Source organism: Megalops cyprinoides, chromosome 14, assembly GCF_013368585.1.
Source record: "Megalops cyprinoides isolate fMegCyp1 chromosome 14, fMegCyp1.pri, whole genome shotgun sequence".
Classification (NCBI taxonomy): Eukaryota; Metazoa; Chordata; class Actinopteri; order Elopiformes; family Megalopidae; genus Megalops; species Megalops cyprinoides.
The window spans coordinates 16,714,315-16,735,945 of record NC_050596.1 but is presented as its reverse complement, the minus strand read 5'-3'; the positions used below and the strand labels follow the sequence as shown (position 1 = coordinate 16,735,945).

The 21,631-nt window shown below is 38.5% G+C and overlaps 1 protein-coding gene across 1 annotated transcript; it reads right to left on the bottom strand.

Annotated features, from left to right (window-relative positions):
* Positions 1–1,853: 1,853 nt before the first annotated feature.
* LOC118789068 (SLIT and NTRK-like protein 5) lies at positions 1,854–4,749 on the bottom strand. Its single transcript, XM_036545372.1, has one exon. It carries the CDS (start codon positions 4,716–4,718, stop codon positions 2,115–2,117), a length of 2,604 nt encoding a protein of 867 aa, XP_036401265.1. The 5' UTR covers positions 4,719–4,749; the 3' UTR covers positions 1,854–2,114.
* Positions 4,750–21,631: the final 16,882 nt, after the last annotated feature.

Genomic DNA, 21,631 nt, shown 5'->3' with positions numbered 1-21,631 from the left:
ACACACATAAATATTAATTCACACTCACACACACACACACATATTAATTGCTGCTGATGTTAAAATCCCCTGTAGCTTCAAGCACTGTTAAAATAAGTTATTGCTAAGATAAATTAAAAATGAATTAATTTTGCAATCATGGAGTTCCTTATAATTATATATACAGTTGAGCATAATGGAATACACTGAGTGGATCACAGAATGGAAAATTTAACTGACTTTTTTTCTGGTTGGAGCAAATCTCACTTGCTATCTTTCCCTCTCACACACATATGCACACACGCATGCATGCACACACACATGCATGCACACATACACGCACGCACACACAATCAAAAGCATGAAAACAACAGGAAACAAATGAACATCAATGTGTCATAGCCCAAATTAATTTTCACCCCACATGATTCGGCCTCGCCACCCAGTTAGCCCTTAGACATTTTGTCATGATTCATCTTCTTCTGAATGACTTACAAGTTGTTTAGATAAAATATGTTTTTTGACATTTAAATCTTCAGGACCTTACTCAATTCTCTGCAAACGTAAAAAGGAACTGTATAAAATCATTTTGGGATAGCACTGACAAGATCTGTATTTTTAAAACAACAAATTAGTTAATCATCAGTCACTCTGATCAACTTTCAGCCACCTTGTATGTGCTAGATACAATAACTAGTTTTGGCCATTTCAGTTCAGATTATGATTTCCAAATAGGATTATATAATTTAAATGTGTGTAAATTGTTGTTTAATTGCATACAGTTATTAATGTGAACTTAATTTGTGTGTGAGACAGTTAGTAATCTAGTTAATATATCAGCTTTTACGCTGTGTACCCCCTACAACAATCTGAAAAAGTCTGCTTATACTTAATTAATAAAATACATGGGCTAAGTTACTGTACAGAGATTGTACACTAAACCTGTAAAACACCATTTTGTTCAATAATTAGTTATTGTTATGTGTGTAAAACAATCAGTTGTGTGACCACAATAAACTATTTAAATTTGGAGATGCACATACAGTTTGATCCATGAACATCAATACTGAAAAAAGTAATAATTGCAACAAAAAATGATAATTTGTTGAATAAACCTTTTTTAAAGCCTCTAATTCTTCTGCCTCCTTCACAATATATTAGCTGCCTTTGGGAAATGGTTGTATAGGAAAATGTACATATATGAACCTGACATCATATTTATTGTTGACAGTAACATATTTTGGTCAATATAGTGCAATATGTGCAAAGCAATCAAAAATCTGGAAACCATAACAGTAAGGGAAAAAAAAGAATTGAGAATACCTGTATAAAAATAGGTCTTACGTTAAAATATCAGTATTACACAATGTAATTATTACTTTAGTTATTTATGAATTTTAAATACATATTAAAAATACATATTAAGAATGAATACACATATTCATTTTTAATATATAATAGTTCTAATGATTTTTCTGAGAGACTGAAGACCCTTGGGCCTACCATTTCAAAAAGTGCAGAGAGCATACAGAAACACTTTTTAATTATGCAAAGTCTCTTTCTGATTGGGGTGTGCAACTTTAAATAATGAAGCCACATTGACTATGCAAGCTACAGTCAGTAAATTATCTGAAACTACAAACATAAGCTTTACAGAGGATTATGAAAGATGCTTAGATAATATAAATGAAGAATCAAAAATACATGGCAGATTTCAAGAAAGCATACCAATAAATACATACATACAGACCAGAGCAGAAAATAACCTGTCCAGTAAAATGCACTGATATACAGTGTTTCAATTTGAATATGAATAGTAAACATTTGTGATTCACAACATATGTATAGTTATATTCCTTAAAATATCTGGGTGAAGTTACATGTACATGTATATTAATGTGTATTTAATATGAAACATAAAAAAATATATTTGCATCAATGGTTATGAATCACAACCCTAACATCCGTCCTGTTTTCTTCAGAAGGCATTGACTTCCTGTGATGTTTTGAAAATAAGAACATAGCACACCCCATTTACTGGTCTTTAAAGATAAAAGTTATTCTGTGCCAAGGCACCCTTCAGCTTGAAACCATACTTTAATGAAAAATGCTTTATATATAGACAAATGTGGGATTCAAAATTGGCTAAATGTTGTCTGTTTCTCAAGAACTTCGAGGTAGTCCGGCTCAACTTGAAGTTTAGCTTTTAGTTCCAAGTATTCATTTCTGCTGGGCTCGACATAAACAGTACTTGGTGCTGTACCATAGAGCACTGTCTCTCGTATCCTGTCAGGGTGCAAATACTGACGCCTGACATCATAGCTTGGTGTATAAGTATATGCAGGAGGGGCAGTGTACTTATACTCATAATTATTTCCAGAAGGTGACTGCTTGGTGGGTTCGAGGACACCCCTGTAAAAATGTTCAGCATCTTGGACAGGAGAGGGATCTTCACGTGGCTCTATGGTACTTACACTGTAAGAAGGACTTCTCATATCATTGTCTCTTTCTTCATCCACATTACTTCTGTATGTCACTTTCAACTCATGTAGATCTCTGTAATCCTCAACTGCATTGCCTTCTCTGGATCTGTAAATGGGATTTTTGCACATGTGACCCAGCGGATGTGGGATGTATTCATATACGTGTCCAGCGGCAGTTTTAACTTTTGGAGCTGATCTATTACTGTAAAGACTGTATTGCAGGTTGAAAGAACTCAAATCAGAGTTATTGGTGCCATTTCGGTTGTTTTGAGACTTTTTGCGTCTTTTCATCACAAGCACAAAGAGCCCTGCGGCTACAAAGACTGACATTATGAACACCAGAAGGAGGCTTAGAATGAGAACAGATAGGGGAACAGTGCTGGTGGGTGTATTATATTTCAGGGATGTCTCCATGGTAGTGGAACTGCCAGGGGAGGGTCCTTCAGATGGAGAAAACGTAGAAATGATTACATCTGAATAATCCGGACAGAGGAGATCGGATTTAACGGATCGGATATCCTCCCCTGCCAGCCTCTGTGGAGAACCGCATATGACATCGTTCACCACGGTGCCAGTGTTGAGCTGCTCCAGCCAGATCTTCATCCCCACTGCGTCACACGAGCAATCCCATGGGTTCTCGTAGAGATCTATCTGCACCAGTGACTTCAGCTGATCCAAGACACCGCTCACAGGAAGATTCTGGAAGTGGTTACTGCGGAGATTAAGCCTGGCTAGACTCAAGCCTGCAAATACACCCCCAGGTAATGTTTTGAGAAGGTTGTTGTTGAGAAAAAGCAGCTGAAGATTGGGCACGTAGTGAAAGGTGCCCGACACAATTTCTCTGATCACATTGTATTCTAAATACAAGTACTGCAGGCTTTGAAGCCCATAAAACATATCTACTGTGAGGCGGTCAATTAAATTGCCATTCAAGTACAGTCTTCGTAAGTTTGTTAAATCCCCAAAGGCTCGGTCTTGTATGACAGAAATGCGATTGTTGCCAAGGTGAAGCAAATCCAATCCAGTGGCCTCAATGAAATCAGACCTTCGTACCACAGGTATGTAATTCCCTGTGAGGTACATCTTTTTTGGATTGTAAGGTTTTGGCTTTAAATCAGAGATGTTCTCAATCTTTCTCTCCTGGCAGTTAACATTCAGTCCAAGGTCAGATATTTGTAAATTGCAAGTGCAGGCAGTGGGGCAGTCCAAAGGCACAGGAGATTTAGTCTGATATGCAATTATTGGACCATAGTTGTACGGATTATTCGAGGGAATGCGTGAGGTGGGTTTGGACTTTGATCTGTTTGATTGGCGGGTGCCCTTTGTCGGCCTTGATGAGGACCGTAAAACCGCAGATGAGGTCGCGGACACTGTCACAGACACCGGTGTTGTTTGGAAATAGCTGACCGTGCTCAGGGGTGGCTGTGGCCGCATTTCGTACTCGGAAATAGCTCTTCTAGGACACAGCTCCTGTTTAGAAACCTCATCCAGATCTCTCCCGTGCAGTCGAAAAGGTGTTTCACACACCACCTCCCCCACTAAAGCTGTGTAGGAGATGCTCTCCAGCCAAGCCTTCAGGGCAATGAGCTCACAAGAACAATTCCACGGATTTTCCTCCAGCTGTAATTCCACAACTTTGTCCATGTGCTCCAAAAGACCAATGTAAGGGAACATTTTCAAACGGTTTCCCCTCAAGTCAAGGTGAGTTAAGGGGACGTATCGGAAAATGTTGGTAGGCAGAGCAGACAACAGGTTGTCATTCAAAATCAATACCTCCAAATGATGGAGTTTGCCAAAGGCATTAGGTTCTATGCTAGTAATATAATTATAATCAATCTGTAGGTATTCCAAACTTTCAAGGCCAGCAAACGTATCATCCCTTAGGGCATCTATTTTATTATTGTTGAGGTGCAGTCTCTTTAATCCTTGAAGTCCGTTAAAAGCCCCCGTTTCAATTTCTGAGATGTCATTGTTGCCTAAATGCAAAATTGTGACCCCTGTGTAATTGACGAAATCATTTACAGAGAGTTTTTTCAAGAGATTTCCAGTCAGCAAAAGATGATAGGATGAAAAATGTACAGGGCTAATTTCTGATAGTCTAACAATGCCTCTGTTCTCACAGCTCACAGTTAGGATTGCATCCTTCTCCTCACAGGTACATAAATTTAAACAAATCTCCCCATAATTGTCATACATCTCTACAAAGCTTAGAGATGTAGCAACCAAAAGGATTAATTTCAATATCCAGATATGCATTTTCACAGAAATTGATGTCCCAACTCACTGTTGTTCGGTAGCAGTATGTAGTGTCATCTAGAAAAAAAGAAACAAACACAAAATGCAGGAACTTTCATTTCAAAACACCACAGTTCAGTCATACATACATAAATCTATAGTAAGTGCATGGATTTCACACAAAATGGAATATAAAATAAAAGAACATCTTGCCAACAGTGATATTTAGATACCAGTGTCATTGCTTATGAAAAAGAATACATTCATCATACTCCCATACACTTACAATATAAATGCACAAATGTTACAGTAGGAAAACACTACCGAGTATAAAACCAGATCCCCATGAGAAATCTATGTAAAGCCATGATGAGATGCAGTGTCTGCTTTCCTTGAAAATACAAAGTGTACAACCAAAATGGTTATCTGAAATACATGTTCTGTTTGTTTAGAAATGCACAGTCATTGAAAACCATGCACATAAGACATAAGCTAAAGCCACTGAATATGTTATCCATTATTCTTAAATAAAAATGCGTAAACATATATTCACATGTGCTATTTTACACATAATATTTATGATTGAACGTAGGTGTTGTTACCCCTAACGCAACAATTCTGTCTTCAACCACATTGATCTCCCGCTCCAGTTTAGAGAGCCAACATCAAATTCCGTAGTTTGAATACTGGATGGAAGAAATACATTCTCACATACTCTAGAAGACTCTAAACGCATTTTGTTTACTCACCCTGCATATCCGGCAACTTAAACGCTGTCTTGCAACTCTTGGCTAGCGAACGCTTTCCTCCGGAATATTGCAAGACCGACCAATTAAATGATCGTAAATCCGCGGATTTATCATTGAAAACGCTCATCGCCAGGTTTGCCAGCTGTGTAACAGCGGCGTCAGTCACAGCCCCTCATCCTCGGGGCAAAAAAAAAAAATGATCCGAGTTGATTAAAAGCGCAAACCAATGGGCTACGTCACTGACTTAACAAAATTTCATCTTCATGTGGGAATTAATAATATAAGAGTTTTCTTTTTTTCTGTGTACCATATTCCATTATTGTTTAGAATCTTGATTCACCCGTAAATTATCTTTCTCTCTCCCTCCCCCTCTCTCTTTCTCTCTCTCTCTCTCTGTCACACACACACACACACACATAAGGAAAGAGAGAGAGAGAGAGAGAGAGAGAGAGAGAGAGACATTTATTTTCGGACAGATTTTTTGAGTCGCAGAAGCAAAAATGTCTGTCTCATGTCTGGCAAGGTTTTCCCTGTAGTCTCCATGATACATACTGCGCACGTCAATGCGGGCCTTATGGAAAGCTTATTCCCATGTTTTCGAAGGAAGCACTCCCAATCGAGATATTAATTTACATAAAGGCAGACTCAGTTTCCCTTTAGTTTTAAATAACTACCTTACGGTAACTTAGTTGTCCATGTTCTGGATTATTTAATGAACCAATAATGCTGATCCCAATGTCTTTTTAATTCCTTAAGAACTAAGGATGACATAAAATGACTTAAAACTAACACTTAAAATGCATCAGCATTCAACGTATTCAGGCAGCTGGGATACGAATAAAAATGACTTCCACAGCAACGTCGTGCATTTTATTTATCCGAGCATCTGCTTAAATGCAAATGAACAAATCCGTACGATGGTAAAACGAGGAAGAATGTGTCTTTCCATTATTTCGCACCGCATATATGACAAGGTGCAGTTGAGGAACATAGACTGTGAATGCCATGATTTCAGCAGGTCAAGAGACAACGGTACATTAAGTACTTCGGATTCTTACCCGGTTCGCTTTCCTGCGTGCCAAAACATACCACCGTGCTGTTTCTCCCCTTTTCTCAGAGTGATAATGCTTCGTTGTTTTTCTTGTTGTTCGTTTCGTTACCAGACGGTAAAATCCGTAAAGAGAGTCAGGGGTTTTTAACTCTGTATACCCACCATTTCATTGCACTAACTGCCTCATTCAGGCTGGCAACGTGACGGTCAACCCGGCAAAGCAGGTTACAGTGTTTCTGAGGGGAAAAAAAAATCAAGGTTCCATCTGACGCGTGTTTCTAACACACACATATAATGGCATTATTTTGTACCTCAAGTACCAAATGCCATAGAATACATCCATTTAAATATCGTCCAAAACCTTAAAAAAAGAGAGCGGTGTAAGGTTAGCAAAAGTACGCATCCCTCAGATCGTGTAAGTGGTATGGCTTGTATCGCGTTGTACACAGATCTGCCAAAGTGCTATTATTTTTCGTCTCAAGGGCTGACGACAGTGCATGCAAGCATCTGTCCATATTCATTTATTCTCAAATTTTTATTATCAACAATCTAATTAACACACAGTGACGTATGGGGAAAATGCGTACATACTTTGAAAGAAAATTATAAAGTTGACAGTGGGTCAGGTAAGCAAAAAAAAAAAAAAAAATACACGTACAGTAGTGCACACACAGTCTCTCTGTAATATATATATATATATATATATATATATGTGTGTGTGTATTATAATAGAGAGAGAGAGAGAGAGAGAGAGAGAGAGAGAGAGAGAGAGAGAGCAGCATACCTGTAGAGGGCAGTGTGACAAATCGATTATTACAATGCAGTTCTAGTATATTTGGTGGTACACAGTTTATTTTTATAGGTGTTGACAGAATATCACTTTTGAAAGGTATTGACCAAAGTAATTGGTAAATGGTATGGTTAATTCTGTTTAAACTAGGAATTGCCGCTGTTATGCTTATACGCTTACTTAAAATGCAAAGCATTTACCATCAAACTCACACACACAATGAAGCCTTGATTCAGTCCAAACCAACATGCAATCTTAATGAAATGTCAATCAAGCAAAGACCATCCTTCCAAGATTAACAGCTCCACAGAGAGTTACAGCACAGGAAGCTAGATCTCACAGCCCAAGACTGTCATTTAGTGATTGACACCATAGATTGCATCCTGTATTGGAGAAGCAGTTGTAAACATCCTCGTCCTCTTGAAATTTGAGATTGTTGGATTGGAACTTTATCAAATGCTAAGACTAACTGTGTCATCCTCATGCAAGGACAGCCTGTTTTCTCAAAAACCCAATTCACACTGACTTGCAGATCTGGAAACTTTTCAGGTGAATGAGTCACCATGTGTCATAAACTGTGGGCCATCCCACAACCACCTCTAAGCCCTTGCAGGTCTTATTCTGGCCAATCCCCCAGTAACACAAGGACAAGATACGTGCTTTACTTTTTACCCCTCTCCTAGCCTATCAAACAACCACTCTGGAGCCCATCCTGACCCTGAGATGTTCATCCACAGGTAAGCATGTTTCTTTTACACTGCACACACAAACCCCACACAATGTGCTCCCCCTGCTGGCTAACACAAGAAACACACACATCCACAGGCACACAGTTTAGCTTTACATTTCACATTTCTCAAATTTCTTAACTTTGCTTCCTCAAAATTTTCTGGCTAAAACAGCACAAATAAATATTCTTCCTGGAAATCCATATAGCTATCACCAGTGCACACTCTTAGCTAAAAAACGATGCTAAGCTCATTATATGTGTCTTGTATCTCTGATCTTTGTGACTACAAACAGAGCAATGACTATGCTAGTTAAAGCTACAGACACAATACAGAAGTGCAAAATCATTGTTATAATAGAAAATGTGTTGGTAAATGCAGTAAGAAATTACACGGTACATTACAGGGCAGCAAAATGCTAAATAAAACACACAATGGCAAATCCCTGCACGGGGACCACCATTATGGAGCTGTGGCGCTAAGTGCTAATACTCAAGGCGCTTAAGTGGTGCAGCTGCTTATGGGACCATCACACCCACGAGAGCAAAGTAAGGTCTTCCCCACTATCCCCATACAGACGCACGCGCATGAAAAAAAGGAAGAATGGTGTTCCCACCTGAGTCATCCTGCCAGATTGGAAACACCATCAAAGTAAGAATAATTATGACACAATACACAATCCAGTCCAATTACAGCCGAGCCCTTTCATCTCTCCCCTTTGTCGTGAGGTCGTGCACTGTTTGCAAGCTGCCAGCCCACCAGTTCCTGCCAGCTGGTAAATCCCTCAGCTACAGTCTCCCAGCTTCTTCCCAGTACACAGAACGCACACCAGCCACCATGGAAATAAAGCGGATAGACAAAAAAGGCAACAAAGTGTGAATGTTTATTAACTAATAAGGAACCGGGCCACCTTTTGCCTTCAGGATAGCTTCAAACCCACTTGGAATACTGTCATAAGTTTCAAACTGTTTCTGAGGAGATATTGGACCAAGAAGGAAAGCCTCCAGTTCTTTGACAGAGGCTGGTGTAAATATACTCCACAATCTACATTCCAGACCTTCCTGTAAAGGTTCAATAATGTTTGGATTTGAAGGTCATGAAAGGTGTTTGACTTCATCCTAGTGATCATGAAACCACTTTTAAATCCAGTTAGCAGTGTTTGCCTAAATGCAAAGCAATGTTTGGCTAAAATGGTATGAAGAAGACCCTCCACCTCCCCTAGAAACTGCATGCTTGTTAATTGTTATATTAATTGTTAAAATGTTAAATGTTCAAGGGCCCTTTATCTTCAATCCAGCTCAAATTTACCAATAACAGCTCATATTTAATCAATTGCATCCAAATCTGTTAATTGTTAATTGCGTAACCATTTGTCATGCTAATTACCTGTGTCCATGTGAAGCCAGCCATTGGTTAACAGGCCACATCTGCCTAATTAAAGGTACATTAAATACAGTTGTGTGGCTGTTGCTGGAAGCACACTTTTGTGAGCATCTTGTGTTGCCTATGCCCAAGGCTGGGTTTCTTTGTTTTTGCTTTATTTTTTTTTTCTTCTAAGCTTGTTTTTCCATTCTTTTGTTTTGTTAGAAGTGCCGGTGAGCTTCCTCACAAGTGGCTTAATTTTCCTTCCACATAATTCTACTATGCAGTGTAATATTCTGATGTAATGACTCCCATGAGATGGCTGCCCATTATATAAGAGGTACAACATCAGGTTTAACATTTGGGAACAGGCTATGTGGCTTTGTCCTTAAACCCATCCAGATACAGAAAAAAGGACCGACTTAGAGGACCTATCCAACAATATTGCTGTCTTCCACTATTCAAAAGTTTGTGGTCATTACACCAGGTTATTCATTGTTCCACATTGGCCTTTGTTACAAGTAGTTCCAAAAGGCAGGGCTACCATAAATATCAGCTTTGGGAAGTGCATGATATGTCTTTTAACTTAGTCACAGAGATGTAGTTTCCTGTTGTTGTGGTGATTTTTGAGGTTGTTTTGAGAGTTTTAGCAACTATCCTGTAAGGTGTCCATCTTTCCCAGTCGGTGAGCTTTAACTTTGCCACCACTGTTCCTCTTCCCTGATACAGTTTATTGTTTGACAAATGCTGTGATAAATTTTGACATTGCTCCCCTTAGCACGTTAAGTAATTTTGCCATTTCTGTGACCAACACACCTGTAATTCAGGCACCAACTATTTGCCCCAAAATATTTCCCCAAAAGTTGACATATTGATGATTTGCTGATTTGAAAGCATCTTTTAATACAGAAATACATTGGTAAATGGTGTTGACATTCATATGAAACACATTGGCAGACCCATTTTTAATTACGGTTTAGTTACTTCAAAATGGTGTCCTTTTTCAATTGGCTTTTCCATTATTTTGACTCCGTCCTGTAAATGTGCTCCTTCATGTGGAGAGGACATAAGTTGCTGGCATTGCACACAAGTCTCCTCACTGGTCTGGCACTTTTCCAATAATCCAGGTCCTCAGCAGTGTCTCCCCCACACTTCATGCTGACTGGCTTTTCCTGATTTGTCTCCCCAATGCTCTCCATCACTCTGTGGACAGTAGTCACCACACAGACACAGAAACGACTGAGAAAAGAAAGAGAATGCTCCCTTTCCCAACAGCGCTTTGTTAGGGAGTCTTCTGTATTCCTCTTATGAATATAGATTGTCAATTGTAACTTAACGGGGGACCAGTTTAGGAATTTCACATAAACATTTAAAGACTTTATTCAGATGAGGAATTAATTTCATGGGAAAAGACATTTGTAGAGTCAACCTTCTTCCTTCTCCCTTCCTTACTTCTTCAACCTTCTTCCTAGTTTTACAACCCTTCACTAACAGCTCTTCAATGCATGTAGATACATTTCAATTCATCAATCAATCAAATTTAGTTTGTTTGAGCATGTTTTTATGATCAAAATTTTCATAAAGCACTGAATTTGTGGCACACTGAATTTTGTAGAGGGAATAAAAACAAAAGAAAACCCAGGGCCCACTGTATATTTGTAATGTTAGTGAACCCTTTTTTTGGAATGCGATCAGCCTGCCATTCAATAGTAGTATTGCATCTGTATCTATAGTTTTAAAGGAAAGACTAAAACAGAAAAAGTAACTTCTTTTATTTATTTTTTTATTCAACGTAATAGGTCAAATGATTTCAAAATAGCCTAATCTCATCTAAGGATTGTAAAAACTACATTGATGAAATAATTATAAATAAGCTTTGCAATGAAAAGCTGACATAAGATTAAGTAGTGATATAGGTTCCCATATGGAGTAATTAATTTAGCCCATTTTAAATCAGTAGAAGGTAATGTAAGTGTTTGTGGGATCTGCCTATGGACTTGACTCAAGGGATGTAAGTGAATTTAAACTGAGGGAACTGAATAGGTCGAGAGAGGAATTGAATTGAGGGAATTGTTTGTGGAGAATATTGAATTAGGAAATTTTTAATTGCCTTAAAAGTAGAATTGAAAGGAGCTGAATTGACTCTGGCTGAAAAGAGCTGTTTAGGAACTGGAAGCAAACTGATGGAATTTACAGGGATATGGAATTGAATTTTGTGGACTTGACCCCTACCCTGATAAAGGACTCTATGAGTATGATGTTGAAGGAAATGGTGAAGCCCTGACAAAGACATTACAAAGACCACCTTTGCCACACTGTATTCCATTCTAACTCTCAACAACCTGAGCTTTCAGGCTGTTTCCCCAGTGCCTGCCATCTTAATTATTAAACGAGGCACATCTTAGCTCTCATGGACCCTGCCTACTTCTAGCTCCCAGTAACTGTCCCTGTCTGCCAAATCACGCACAAAACCTAAACATGTTTCAAGCTAGTGTCATTTTCACATTTTTTGCTGGCATTCTCCACTGTGGAAAGAGCAGAGAATTTTTTGGGCATTCATCTGATGCATGTCCTGGCACATTATGCATTACACTTTCACTATGTCTAACAGCGAACATAACTCATGAGTTTTCATGGGGTTTGTGAGGAAGAAAGTTAGTGTTACTAGCAAACCCAAGATATTATTAGAGATTATAAGAACAGATTCTTGGGACAGAAGCTTCAACTTGCCAGTTCCCAATTTCAGCATAGGCACTTTTCCTGGATTTTGAAGCCATTACAGACTTGAGGCTAACCAGCATAAGGCTGAGTTGATTGAACTTTCCTTTTTGATCAGATAGTACTTTCATTACATTACATTCTATTGCATTACATGACATTCATTTAGTAGACTCTCTTATTCAAAGTGACTTCCAGCACAAACAAACATAAATGTATCCATTCAGTTTGAACAGCATCAGACCAGGCTAACAACACTCCCAGACCAGTGAGTGTGAGCATAGCACTATTCAAGCCCTACCACAAGTTAACTTGTGCTAACCTGACTAGATAGCCTAATAACTAGGGGAAGCCAAGTACACACACTACTATACATCAAAGTCACTAGATCACAGAATCCATAACACATTGTGATACTTGCTGTGTATTCTAAGTGTAGTAATACAAGTAGCAGGTGTTAGGGGTGGCGATTGAGGTGGAACCAAGACACAGACTGAAGAAGTGGGTCATCAGTCTGCGTCGGAAGGTCGCCAGGGATTCTGTTGTCCTGACCCCTGTGGTACAGACAGGCATTGTGCGTTTTCCATTATATTACTGGCTGGATTTGATTGAAATGATGCCTCAGGTGGCTGTAGCTAACAGAACTGTTCACATAGCTAACTAACAATGCAACATATTAAAACAGGGGGATGTCCCTATGCAATCTTTCTTAAACAAGACAACAGTGGATCATATGGTCATACCTCATCAGTGGAGCTCTCCAAAATAAAATGGTAAATAAGATGGTAAATAATAGTGCAACCATATAGATCTTAAGTTGACACAGTATCAACCCATCCCTTCTGTTTGGATTTTTGGCAGCAGTTAGAGTAGCCATAAAGAAATGTCTTTCCAGAGTATTCAAACTTAACTAAAAGTATTATACCTGGACACAGAGGTACTTCTCAAGAGGTACTGCTGTGATGGAACTGATATGAAATATTCCCAAAGATTGACAACTATAGGACATTCCAAACACATATGTATGTATGACCCAGCTGCCCCCAAGGCAGTGCCTATGACGTGAGCTATTATCTGTTGTTTTCATTTGAAAACATCAACAAGGGCTTAATTAGAATTTACGGACTAATTTATAGTGAATGGGACATGAAAGAGATGTTTCAAGCCAATGTCCTGATGTACTTTAAATGAGTTAATTAGTTTATCACTTGTGTTGAATCGTCTCAAAGATGGTTCTTTGGGGGGAGGAGATATAAAGTAATGAAATTCAGCTCTGTATTACTGAGTTCCTTAAAACTTTTTCTATCTTACAGTTAAGAAAATAGAAGAAACTACCCTAAAAGCTCTAATTCCACCTCCTCTTTATGAGCCAGACCAAATGTGGGACCATTTTGATTAGGGTCTTGTGAAGGTCTCATGAGGTGAACTGTTAAGGTTAATGTTTATGCATTCAGAAGATTAGAGATTTTATTTGTGGGCGCTTTTTAATCCACCTTTTATCTGAAACTGACATAGTTCGGATTGCTTGCCATGAGAACTCCCTGGAGGCCCATGATAAAAAATGCCATAATTTACTGTCAAAAACAGTTTTCTTGTAAATCAAGTTTCTATAAATCAAGAGTCTTGTGGAATCACGGTGCCACAAAAGTACTGTATGTATTCAGTTTTGGATGCATTTTTTGATAGTTTTAACATTTTTATATTGGTTTTGAGAAATTGCTTTCAGTGGCAACCTGCAGGCAGGTCTTGTTCATTTTTGTTTATACAAGTTTTAAATACTAACCCTTTGATTTATATTTCAGGGATATTTTGCAGTTATCGTCCTTCTTGCCCACCATATATTGCTTCTGGCCATTTTCTTTCTTTTTTCTTAAATATCTTTTCTTATATTTATAGGAGGATTTGGATAGGATGTCAAATCCCTAAAGCCTTTTATAACACATATCCTTGGTCAGGCTAAATGCTGTAAGTTACAAATGGAAAAATTACTTCACAAGGACTTCATGACTGTTGTACATGATTTTAAAAGTGATGCCACTGAAGGAGAGAGAAATCACACAGCAAGCCTCACAGCATTTACCAGTTGCTTTTGATGAATGCCTATAATGAATGAGAATAAAATATATACATGCTGGGAGGAATACATTTTGTATAAGGCCCTCCCTGGTGCCTGTCCATATCTGTTGGTACTATGGTTGTCGTCAAAATCACCAGTGTTTAACCTAAGTATTTATCATAGCTATTTTACTGTCAAGTCCCCACAAGGATACCAACTGATGGCAGGCGGGATTGCCTCTGTGACACCCCAGATTGATTGCCAAAGTGAAAGTTAAGAGCAGAGGCTTCCCTGTGTTTTTTTTCTAGGTTTTCAGCTAGCAGCCAGGCACAGAAAGCAATTTAAAGATGTACAATTGGTAATATGCAGTGTCAGCTAGATGCAATGGGAAAATGGCCTGCTGACTGTGGGATAAAGGCAGGTTTGAATGAATGAATATATTAAATTAAGTTTAGCCTAAGTGGTTAAAAAGTAATGTTAAGGCATATAATTCACCCACTTACATCACCATCAAGCCACAGCCAACCTGAATGAGATCAAATGGACCTGAGCAATTAGATGTCTGGGGAAAAGGCATTTGACTTTAACAAGACATTTGTTAAATGGGAAATTTTGGTGTCATTGTCCAGACTCAGCTGTATGCATGCATGCCAGCAAACAAGAAAACAGGTCTGACAGAAAAAGATTTGCTATAAATTACAATCTTGTGAAACACAACATACAGACCCATTCTAAATTAAAGAGCCATGTTGTGTTGCTGGAAATTTGCAGTGCAGTTTTTCAGTGTTTGAACGTCAGCACAGACTGCAAAAATGCCCTGCAGAAACATACTAATTCCTACTCAAAGCACCATTTCTTTGTCCAGTGTAAAGGCATGGGGGGATGGTGAGTGATGGCTGAAAAATATATGGTGTGCTTGTGAATATTTGGGGTACAGACAGTCATCTGAGCCCTGCAATAGGGTTGGGAACCTGCAATGTATTGTGGGACCTGACATAAATTTCAGGCACAGGGCATTTTCACTGTGTCGCGGGGAGAAGCGGGCAGTCAGAGTTCAAGATTGCAGGACATTTGCATAACATTTGCCGGCCAACAGGCCCATAGATGACACAGTTTACATCACATTCTCCAACACCTTGACTGCCCAGGGACCTATGCAAGGATCGTGTTTGTGGACTTCAGCTCGGCGTTCAACACCATCAAACCAGAACTATTCCACTCCAAACTTTCCCGACTCACACAGGAATTGCTGGTCGAGTTCTACACTGCAATCATCGAGTCTGTTCTCACTACCTCTATAACAGTCTGGTTTGGCTCTGCCACCAAACAAGACAACAACAGACTACAGTGAACCATCAGGACTGCAGAAAAGATCATTGGAGTTAGCCTGCCCACACTCCAACAGAGCCAGGAAATGGGCAGGCAAAATCATTGCTGACCCCTTGCATCCTGGCCACTACATATTTGAACTTCTTCCCTCTGGCAGGCGCTTCAGATCACTACCCACCAAAACAAGCCGACACCGGAATAGTTTCTTCCCACACACCATCACACTCTTGAACTGTTAAACTAGCAACGTTTCAACCGCATCTCTGTTCTGCTTGCAATAGTTGTACATTTCCATAGCTTGCACTCAGGTACACTTTGTCTCATGCTCATTGTGCAATAGTTGTGTGTAACACAGTGCAATAGTTGACTGTAACAAACTGTTGTACAGACCCACAGCCTGCACTTATGTACACTTTAACTTATTGTGCAGTAGCTGCTGACACATTGTACAGTATCTATTTATTTTTTATATTTGTTCCATCCTTACTCCATTCCATGCATGTGTCCTGCACTACTGTTGGATGGTATTTGTTGTTCTCACCTTGACATTGTATGAACGCACCACAAGAGACATTCCTTTTTTGTGTAAAAGCATACTTGGCCAACAAAGTCTGATTCTGATGAAATCAATGGAAATGACATTTAATACAGCTTATTATGAAAATTTGATGGTTCTTAAGGTTGACAGAAATGCTAATATGTGGATACTATAGAGATACTATATTGAAAAAAATCAATTTATTATAACTGTAAATAAATAATTAATAAGATTGCAAGTCTCCTGATACCATTACTTTACCAGCATATAATTTTTATCAATTTAAACTAATTGAAAGAATTACTAAGTTATTAAGTCTTAATGGTGTATTTATTAAATCTAGTTTTTCCACTCAGCAGGTGTATAGCTGCAATCTGTGGAAATTTCATTTAGACAATTTGCTCATCTACAGGGATCAAAGAGATCATCACTCTGTTTGGCAATCACTAAATCTTATTTCTGCAGATTATTCCAGTTTGTATCATTTATAATTTATTGTATTATTTCCTGTTTAATTCTAGTATATGTTTGTTGACATAACAGCCAGTTTATCAGACTGAAATATCAGTTCATGTGAACATTGGCTAAAACTGGTCATCGTCTCCTGTTGAATTTTCATTCCGTGAATGGAGAATGGATATTACTAAAGTAATGTAGTCAACAATAGTAAGAGGCAAAAAGGTTTCCACTTTAATTGATATAGACTTATGCCTGGGTAATTAATGTTACTTTCATGTAAGGGTATGCAAATCACCATCTACAAATCAATGTTCCTATGTTCAGTATTATCTCAATGTGTTTTTAAGCAAAAATTGCATTTATCCCTTTCGTGCTCCCATGGACTTTACTTCCAGTCTTTCATTGTTTCATTACAGTTGAGGTGAAATAGATAATAATTGTATGAAGTAGATAATAATTAGTTAAATGTTAGCGCATTGTCTGAATATTCTTATATGTATTGATCCACACAAAGATTTCTTGTGAATATTTGTGAAAATACATAATTCAATGCACATGAACGAACCTAAATGTCGAGCCTTGAATGGTGTGATACAGGGAATGTTGTTGATAAGGACAAAGCATTGCAAATGACAAAGGCAACACAAATGCCTCGTTGAAACATAGGCTTTGAATATGAAGGACACAGATAAACAACCAGTTGCATTCCACAGCACATTTCTATCAGAGATATGTGAATGACCAGGGAAATGTTACCACAAGGGGATTGCTGCATGAGAGAGGGTTTTTATTTCCTCAGCCTGGCAGTGCAATTTACAGAAAGGAATACTTCACTTTCCAAAAGCCACTTCGAGTCAACAGTCAAACTTGATAAGTGTGCAGTGGCCTGCTGCATTAATACCAAACTCAAATTCAAATTGCAGAGAATTAACAGAGATCCTTCACCTCCTACTACAAGCCACAACAATCCTGCAGGCAATACACAAAAATGCCTTACCATTGCCCCCTAGAGGACAAGTAAAGTTGAAATACTGAGACCACCTCTTCCTATAAAGTTTCTGTGGACAAAGGGACTGTTCCATTTTCTGTGAAATAAGGAATGCTATATCTGGAAGCATCGGAAAATATAACCTGATCATCTAAACCAAAACCATTGAAAAGCCATTCATTTTTTTGGACTCAGTTGAAAAATATTCATTAAATTAACACATTTAGCCATTAACATAGCAGATTTGATTGCATATTTTTGATAACAGCAGTTTGTATGCATAGGAAATTAAATCACTAACAAGCTTAAATGCTTTGTTTTCATTTTCTCTTTCTCAGCATTACAGGTTGAGAAATGCCACCAGTGCCAGAACTCTGAAAGTAGTAAAACAGCAGTACCAACACTTAATCCTGTTAAGGCTGAGGAGCCCTGGGCAGAGCTTCACATGGACCTAATTGGTTTGGATGCAAAGGAATCGGTTTGTCCTAACAGACATTCTAACTAAGCTGGTTGTGATTTAACCACTGAGATTCAAATCGGCACTAGAGGAGGCTGCAGCCAGCCTTGCCAAATTTTATGGCTTTGAACATGCTGGATAACATTTAGAAAGACAAGTTGAACAGAAGAAGACATTTCAAAGTAAAACAAAAAACAGAAATGAGAAATCCCTCCAAAACGATGAGGGTGAGGACGTCCTATGAAGGAAAAAGTGGCAGGAGGGGTGAAAAGGAGATTGCCTCCAGCACTCATCCCATTTAATTTTCCATACATTTAATTATCATATTTTATCCTTGTCATTCTCAAGAAAATTCAAATATATCTGCAAAGGATAAATACTGGTCGCTGTTGGTAAATGACCTGACAAGATCAAAGAACTGAAGTTGCCATGCCCCCCAGAACCTCTGACAATGGAAACATCAGGAGAGAAGCACCCAGTACCCTTTGTGACTGCAGATATAAGTGCAATGTCTAATGCCAAAAACATATATATCTATGTTAGCTTGCAGGGTGATGGCGACATATTTTTCCCTGATCTGTCTCCAAGGTGTCAGCACAAGGGTGGCTTAAACTGTTACAACTGGCCAGCATGTGAATACATAAACTCAGAAACTGAATGCCATTTCTAAACTTCATTTAGTTACTGTGTCAGTCATGTTATTTGTCCTTAGGTGGAAGCCATTCTACCCTTTGCAGTCATTGTATTGAGGTGTGAGCAAAAACAGATGAAAGCACTTTCAGATCAGACCCTGTCCTGCATGAAAGTAAATATAGGAGGCATTGCATGGATTTGATTAAAATATTTTATTGGACATGCATGAAACTATTCTACATTCAACCTCTAAGCATGTCATTACAGGTTCAATCACAGATATTCGTTTCCAATGTTAGAGAAAGTATGCAACATAGGAAAAGTGTAAAAAGTACTAGATTGGGAGGTTAGGGGGATATCATTTGCCCATACACTACTCGCAATTACCATGATGTTGGCATCATATCAAATGCATTGAATTTGGCAGGAACCCCTGAACAATGTCATTATAAGATTTAATCATGTAGCTTGCGTTGTCCAACATGGACATAGTCACATTCTTAATGTTAACATCAAATGCATTTAAATATTTCATGATGCCATCTGCCACTGAGGAGAAATTGAAGGAGTTTAGATACACTATATCAGCCAGAATAACTCTCAAATCAGCCATAATCGATTGTCCTTGCAAAACAAACAAAATAAATTACATTTATCATTATGCAGTGTACCCCATAGAAAAATTAAGGAGAAAATCAATTCAATCAATATTATTGTGTTACATCATAACACAATTGTAAATTAAAATGAGTTAAATAATAACTATTTTCATTATACTTAATTACATTTGCCTGTTTTGACCCTCCTGTGCTACCAAAGATAGTTCCCACTGGAACAGTGAAGTGAATCTGGCTGGTGGTTGGAACTGCCTAACAACATTAAAAGACCAGAAGAGAACTATTTAAGCAAAGTTATTATTGGTACAGATCAAAAACACAAAAATGAAGCTGCAGAAAGCAAAATACAGTGTAAATTATCACTGTGAATGACTTCTCCAGATAGTGAATGATCAACCATACAATCAATATTATGGAAGGAAAAGCACTTCAAGTATTATTAACTATGCTGGGTATCCTCTATGAACATCTTAATTTGCATCAAGGAATACAGATGAGTTTGGTACACTGCATGGCATAATCATTACCGGAGGAGCCCTGACATACTTTCTTGAAGGATGTGATGAGTTATAAATTACGTTTTGCCACATTATGCTGCACAGCCTCACAGGGTTTCCATGAAAAGACATCTAAAAAGGGGGTTTCGCAGTGAGTCACTTCATTGTTCTCTCTATTGATTGCAGAGTGTCAACATGTATTCCCTAAGGAGCATATTATCATACTGTTACCTTCCAAGCTTAATTTTTGAGAGCAATTCATGAAAATGAGGATAAACTTTATCATAAATACAATAAAAATACCAGTATCACTGCTCGGATGTTAACACTTGGTTGGGTTCGGCTAAACCTCAATGCGGGTATGGTTTTGTCACAGTGACATGAACTATGCGTATATGAAAAGCCATTTACCTTCCCATATTTTATTAGAAGACATCATTATGCAGATGACTTGTTGATCCAAAGACTTGTCCTTCAGATGCTACTGCTTTTAAATGCAGTTGTAACTATTTAAAACAGCAAAGACAAATCTGATTTCTGCAGCAATGAACAGCTGAAAGGTTGTCTGCTGCTATTGTAGAGAAACAAGAATGTACAGCATTGTTTGTCTTTTGGGAAATTTGTAATTTGGACACAAGACAGATGAACTACATGGCCAAGAGCCCTTCAACTTAGTGCCTGAAGCAGCTTGCAATTCTGGAACTAAAGCATGGCTGAAACTGTTATGAGATGCCAAAAAAACACAGCTTGCTTATTCTTTCACACAGTTTTTGTCCTAGGACATATTACACATTTGAACAATCCTGAGTAAGTGATTAATAAAATGGTTCTATTTTGCCACATTCATAGCAGGTAGCTGTGTGTTGTACTAACACAATACTGTGACTTCCTACTTGCTATTCAGGTTGGAAGATTGTGTGTCACATAGGGAAGCTGTTTATTTTTAAAAATGGATGTCTGAATGAATGGATGCTTTGTGAATTTTACTGAAAAAGTGCTGTCATTTGTTCATAGAAATATGTTAGTTCTAAATTCATGAGCTGAGAGAATAGCTGTGAGTATGAAAGGCAAGGGGACTGTGCCAGGGACACACAGTCCGCTGACAAGGTGTGCCTGTGCCTCATTTATTTCAGTAGGGTAGCAGGAGCAAGGGGGCTTATTTAAGCACAGTCTAAAGGGATGTATGATCGGTGGGATGGTTGACTCACTGGCTTCCAGTGAGCATCAGCAGGGGACCGGTCCCCTTTGTGCGCTGAGTGTTTCTTAGCGTTCTAGATTGATGGCAGGTGATGCAGATGCAAGATGGAGCATGAGGAAGAGTTGTGTTGGCAGGCAAATGGATGATGACAGCGGGGGACTTCCCTGGAGTTGACTCAGACCTCAGAGTCATAATGGTTGTTTCTGTGGGAAACCATGAAAAGGCCTAATTTTGTGCTGTGTAGGTATGCGGTATGCCTTGTCTACCAATAACCTGGCAGGTGGCCCAATTTTCTTAGCCTGGCATTGAACTAAAAGCCCGGTTTTATAAACCACGAGCAGTATTTCACATGAGAAAAGTATTAGGCTATAGTATGACAGGACGACTTATAAACCATATGCAGTTGATTGCATTCTAGGGTATTGAAAAATTTAAATGTCCATAAAGCTCACTAGACATCCATTAATTTACTCCAATGCCCTGCATTTAAGTTACTTGATTCATTTTTTTCATAACTCCATAGTTTAAATTAGCAAACAACTCACTTCTTTGTACAGTCCAGCCACATAACCATGGTTGGGAAGCAGATATCAGAATCCCTGCTGAATGAATTAAAATTACTCTTCAGGCGGTTAAGAACCTCACAGAAATTCAAAATAAGAAGAGAAACCGTTTCATACAAGAAATGTTTCATCAGTTATAAAAGAGAGGAGGATTCTAAAGTGCTGAAACGCTCGGCTGGCTGAATGCTGCAAGGGCTTTTG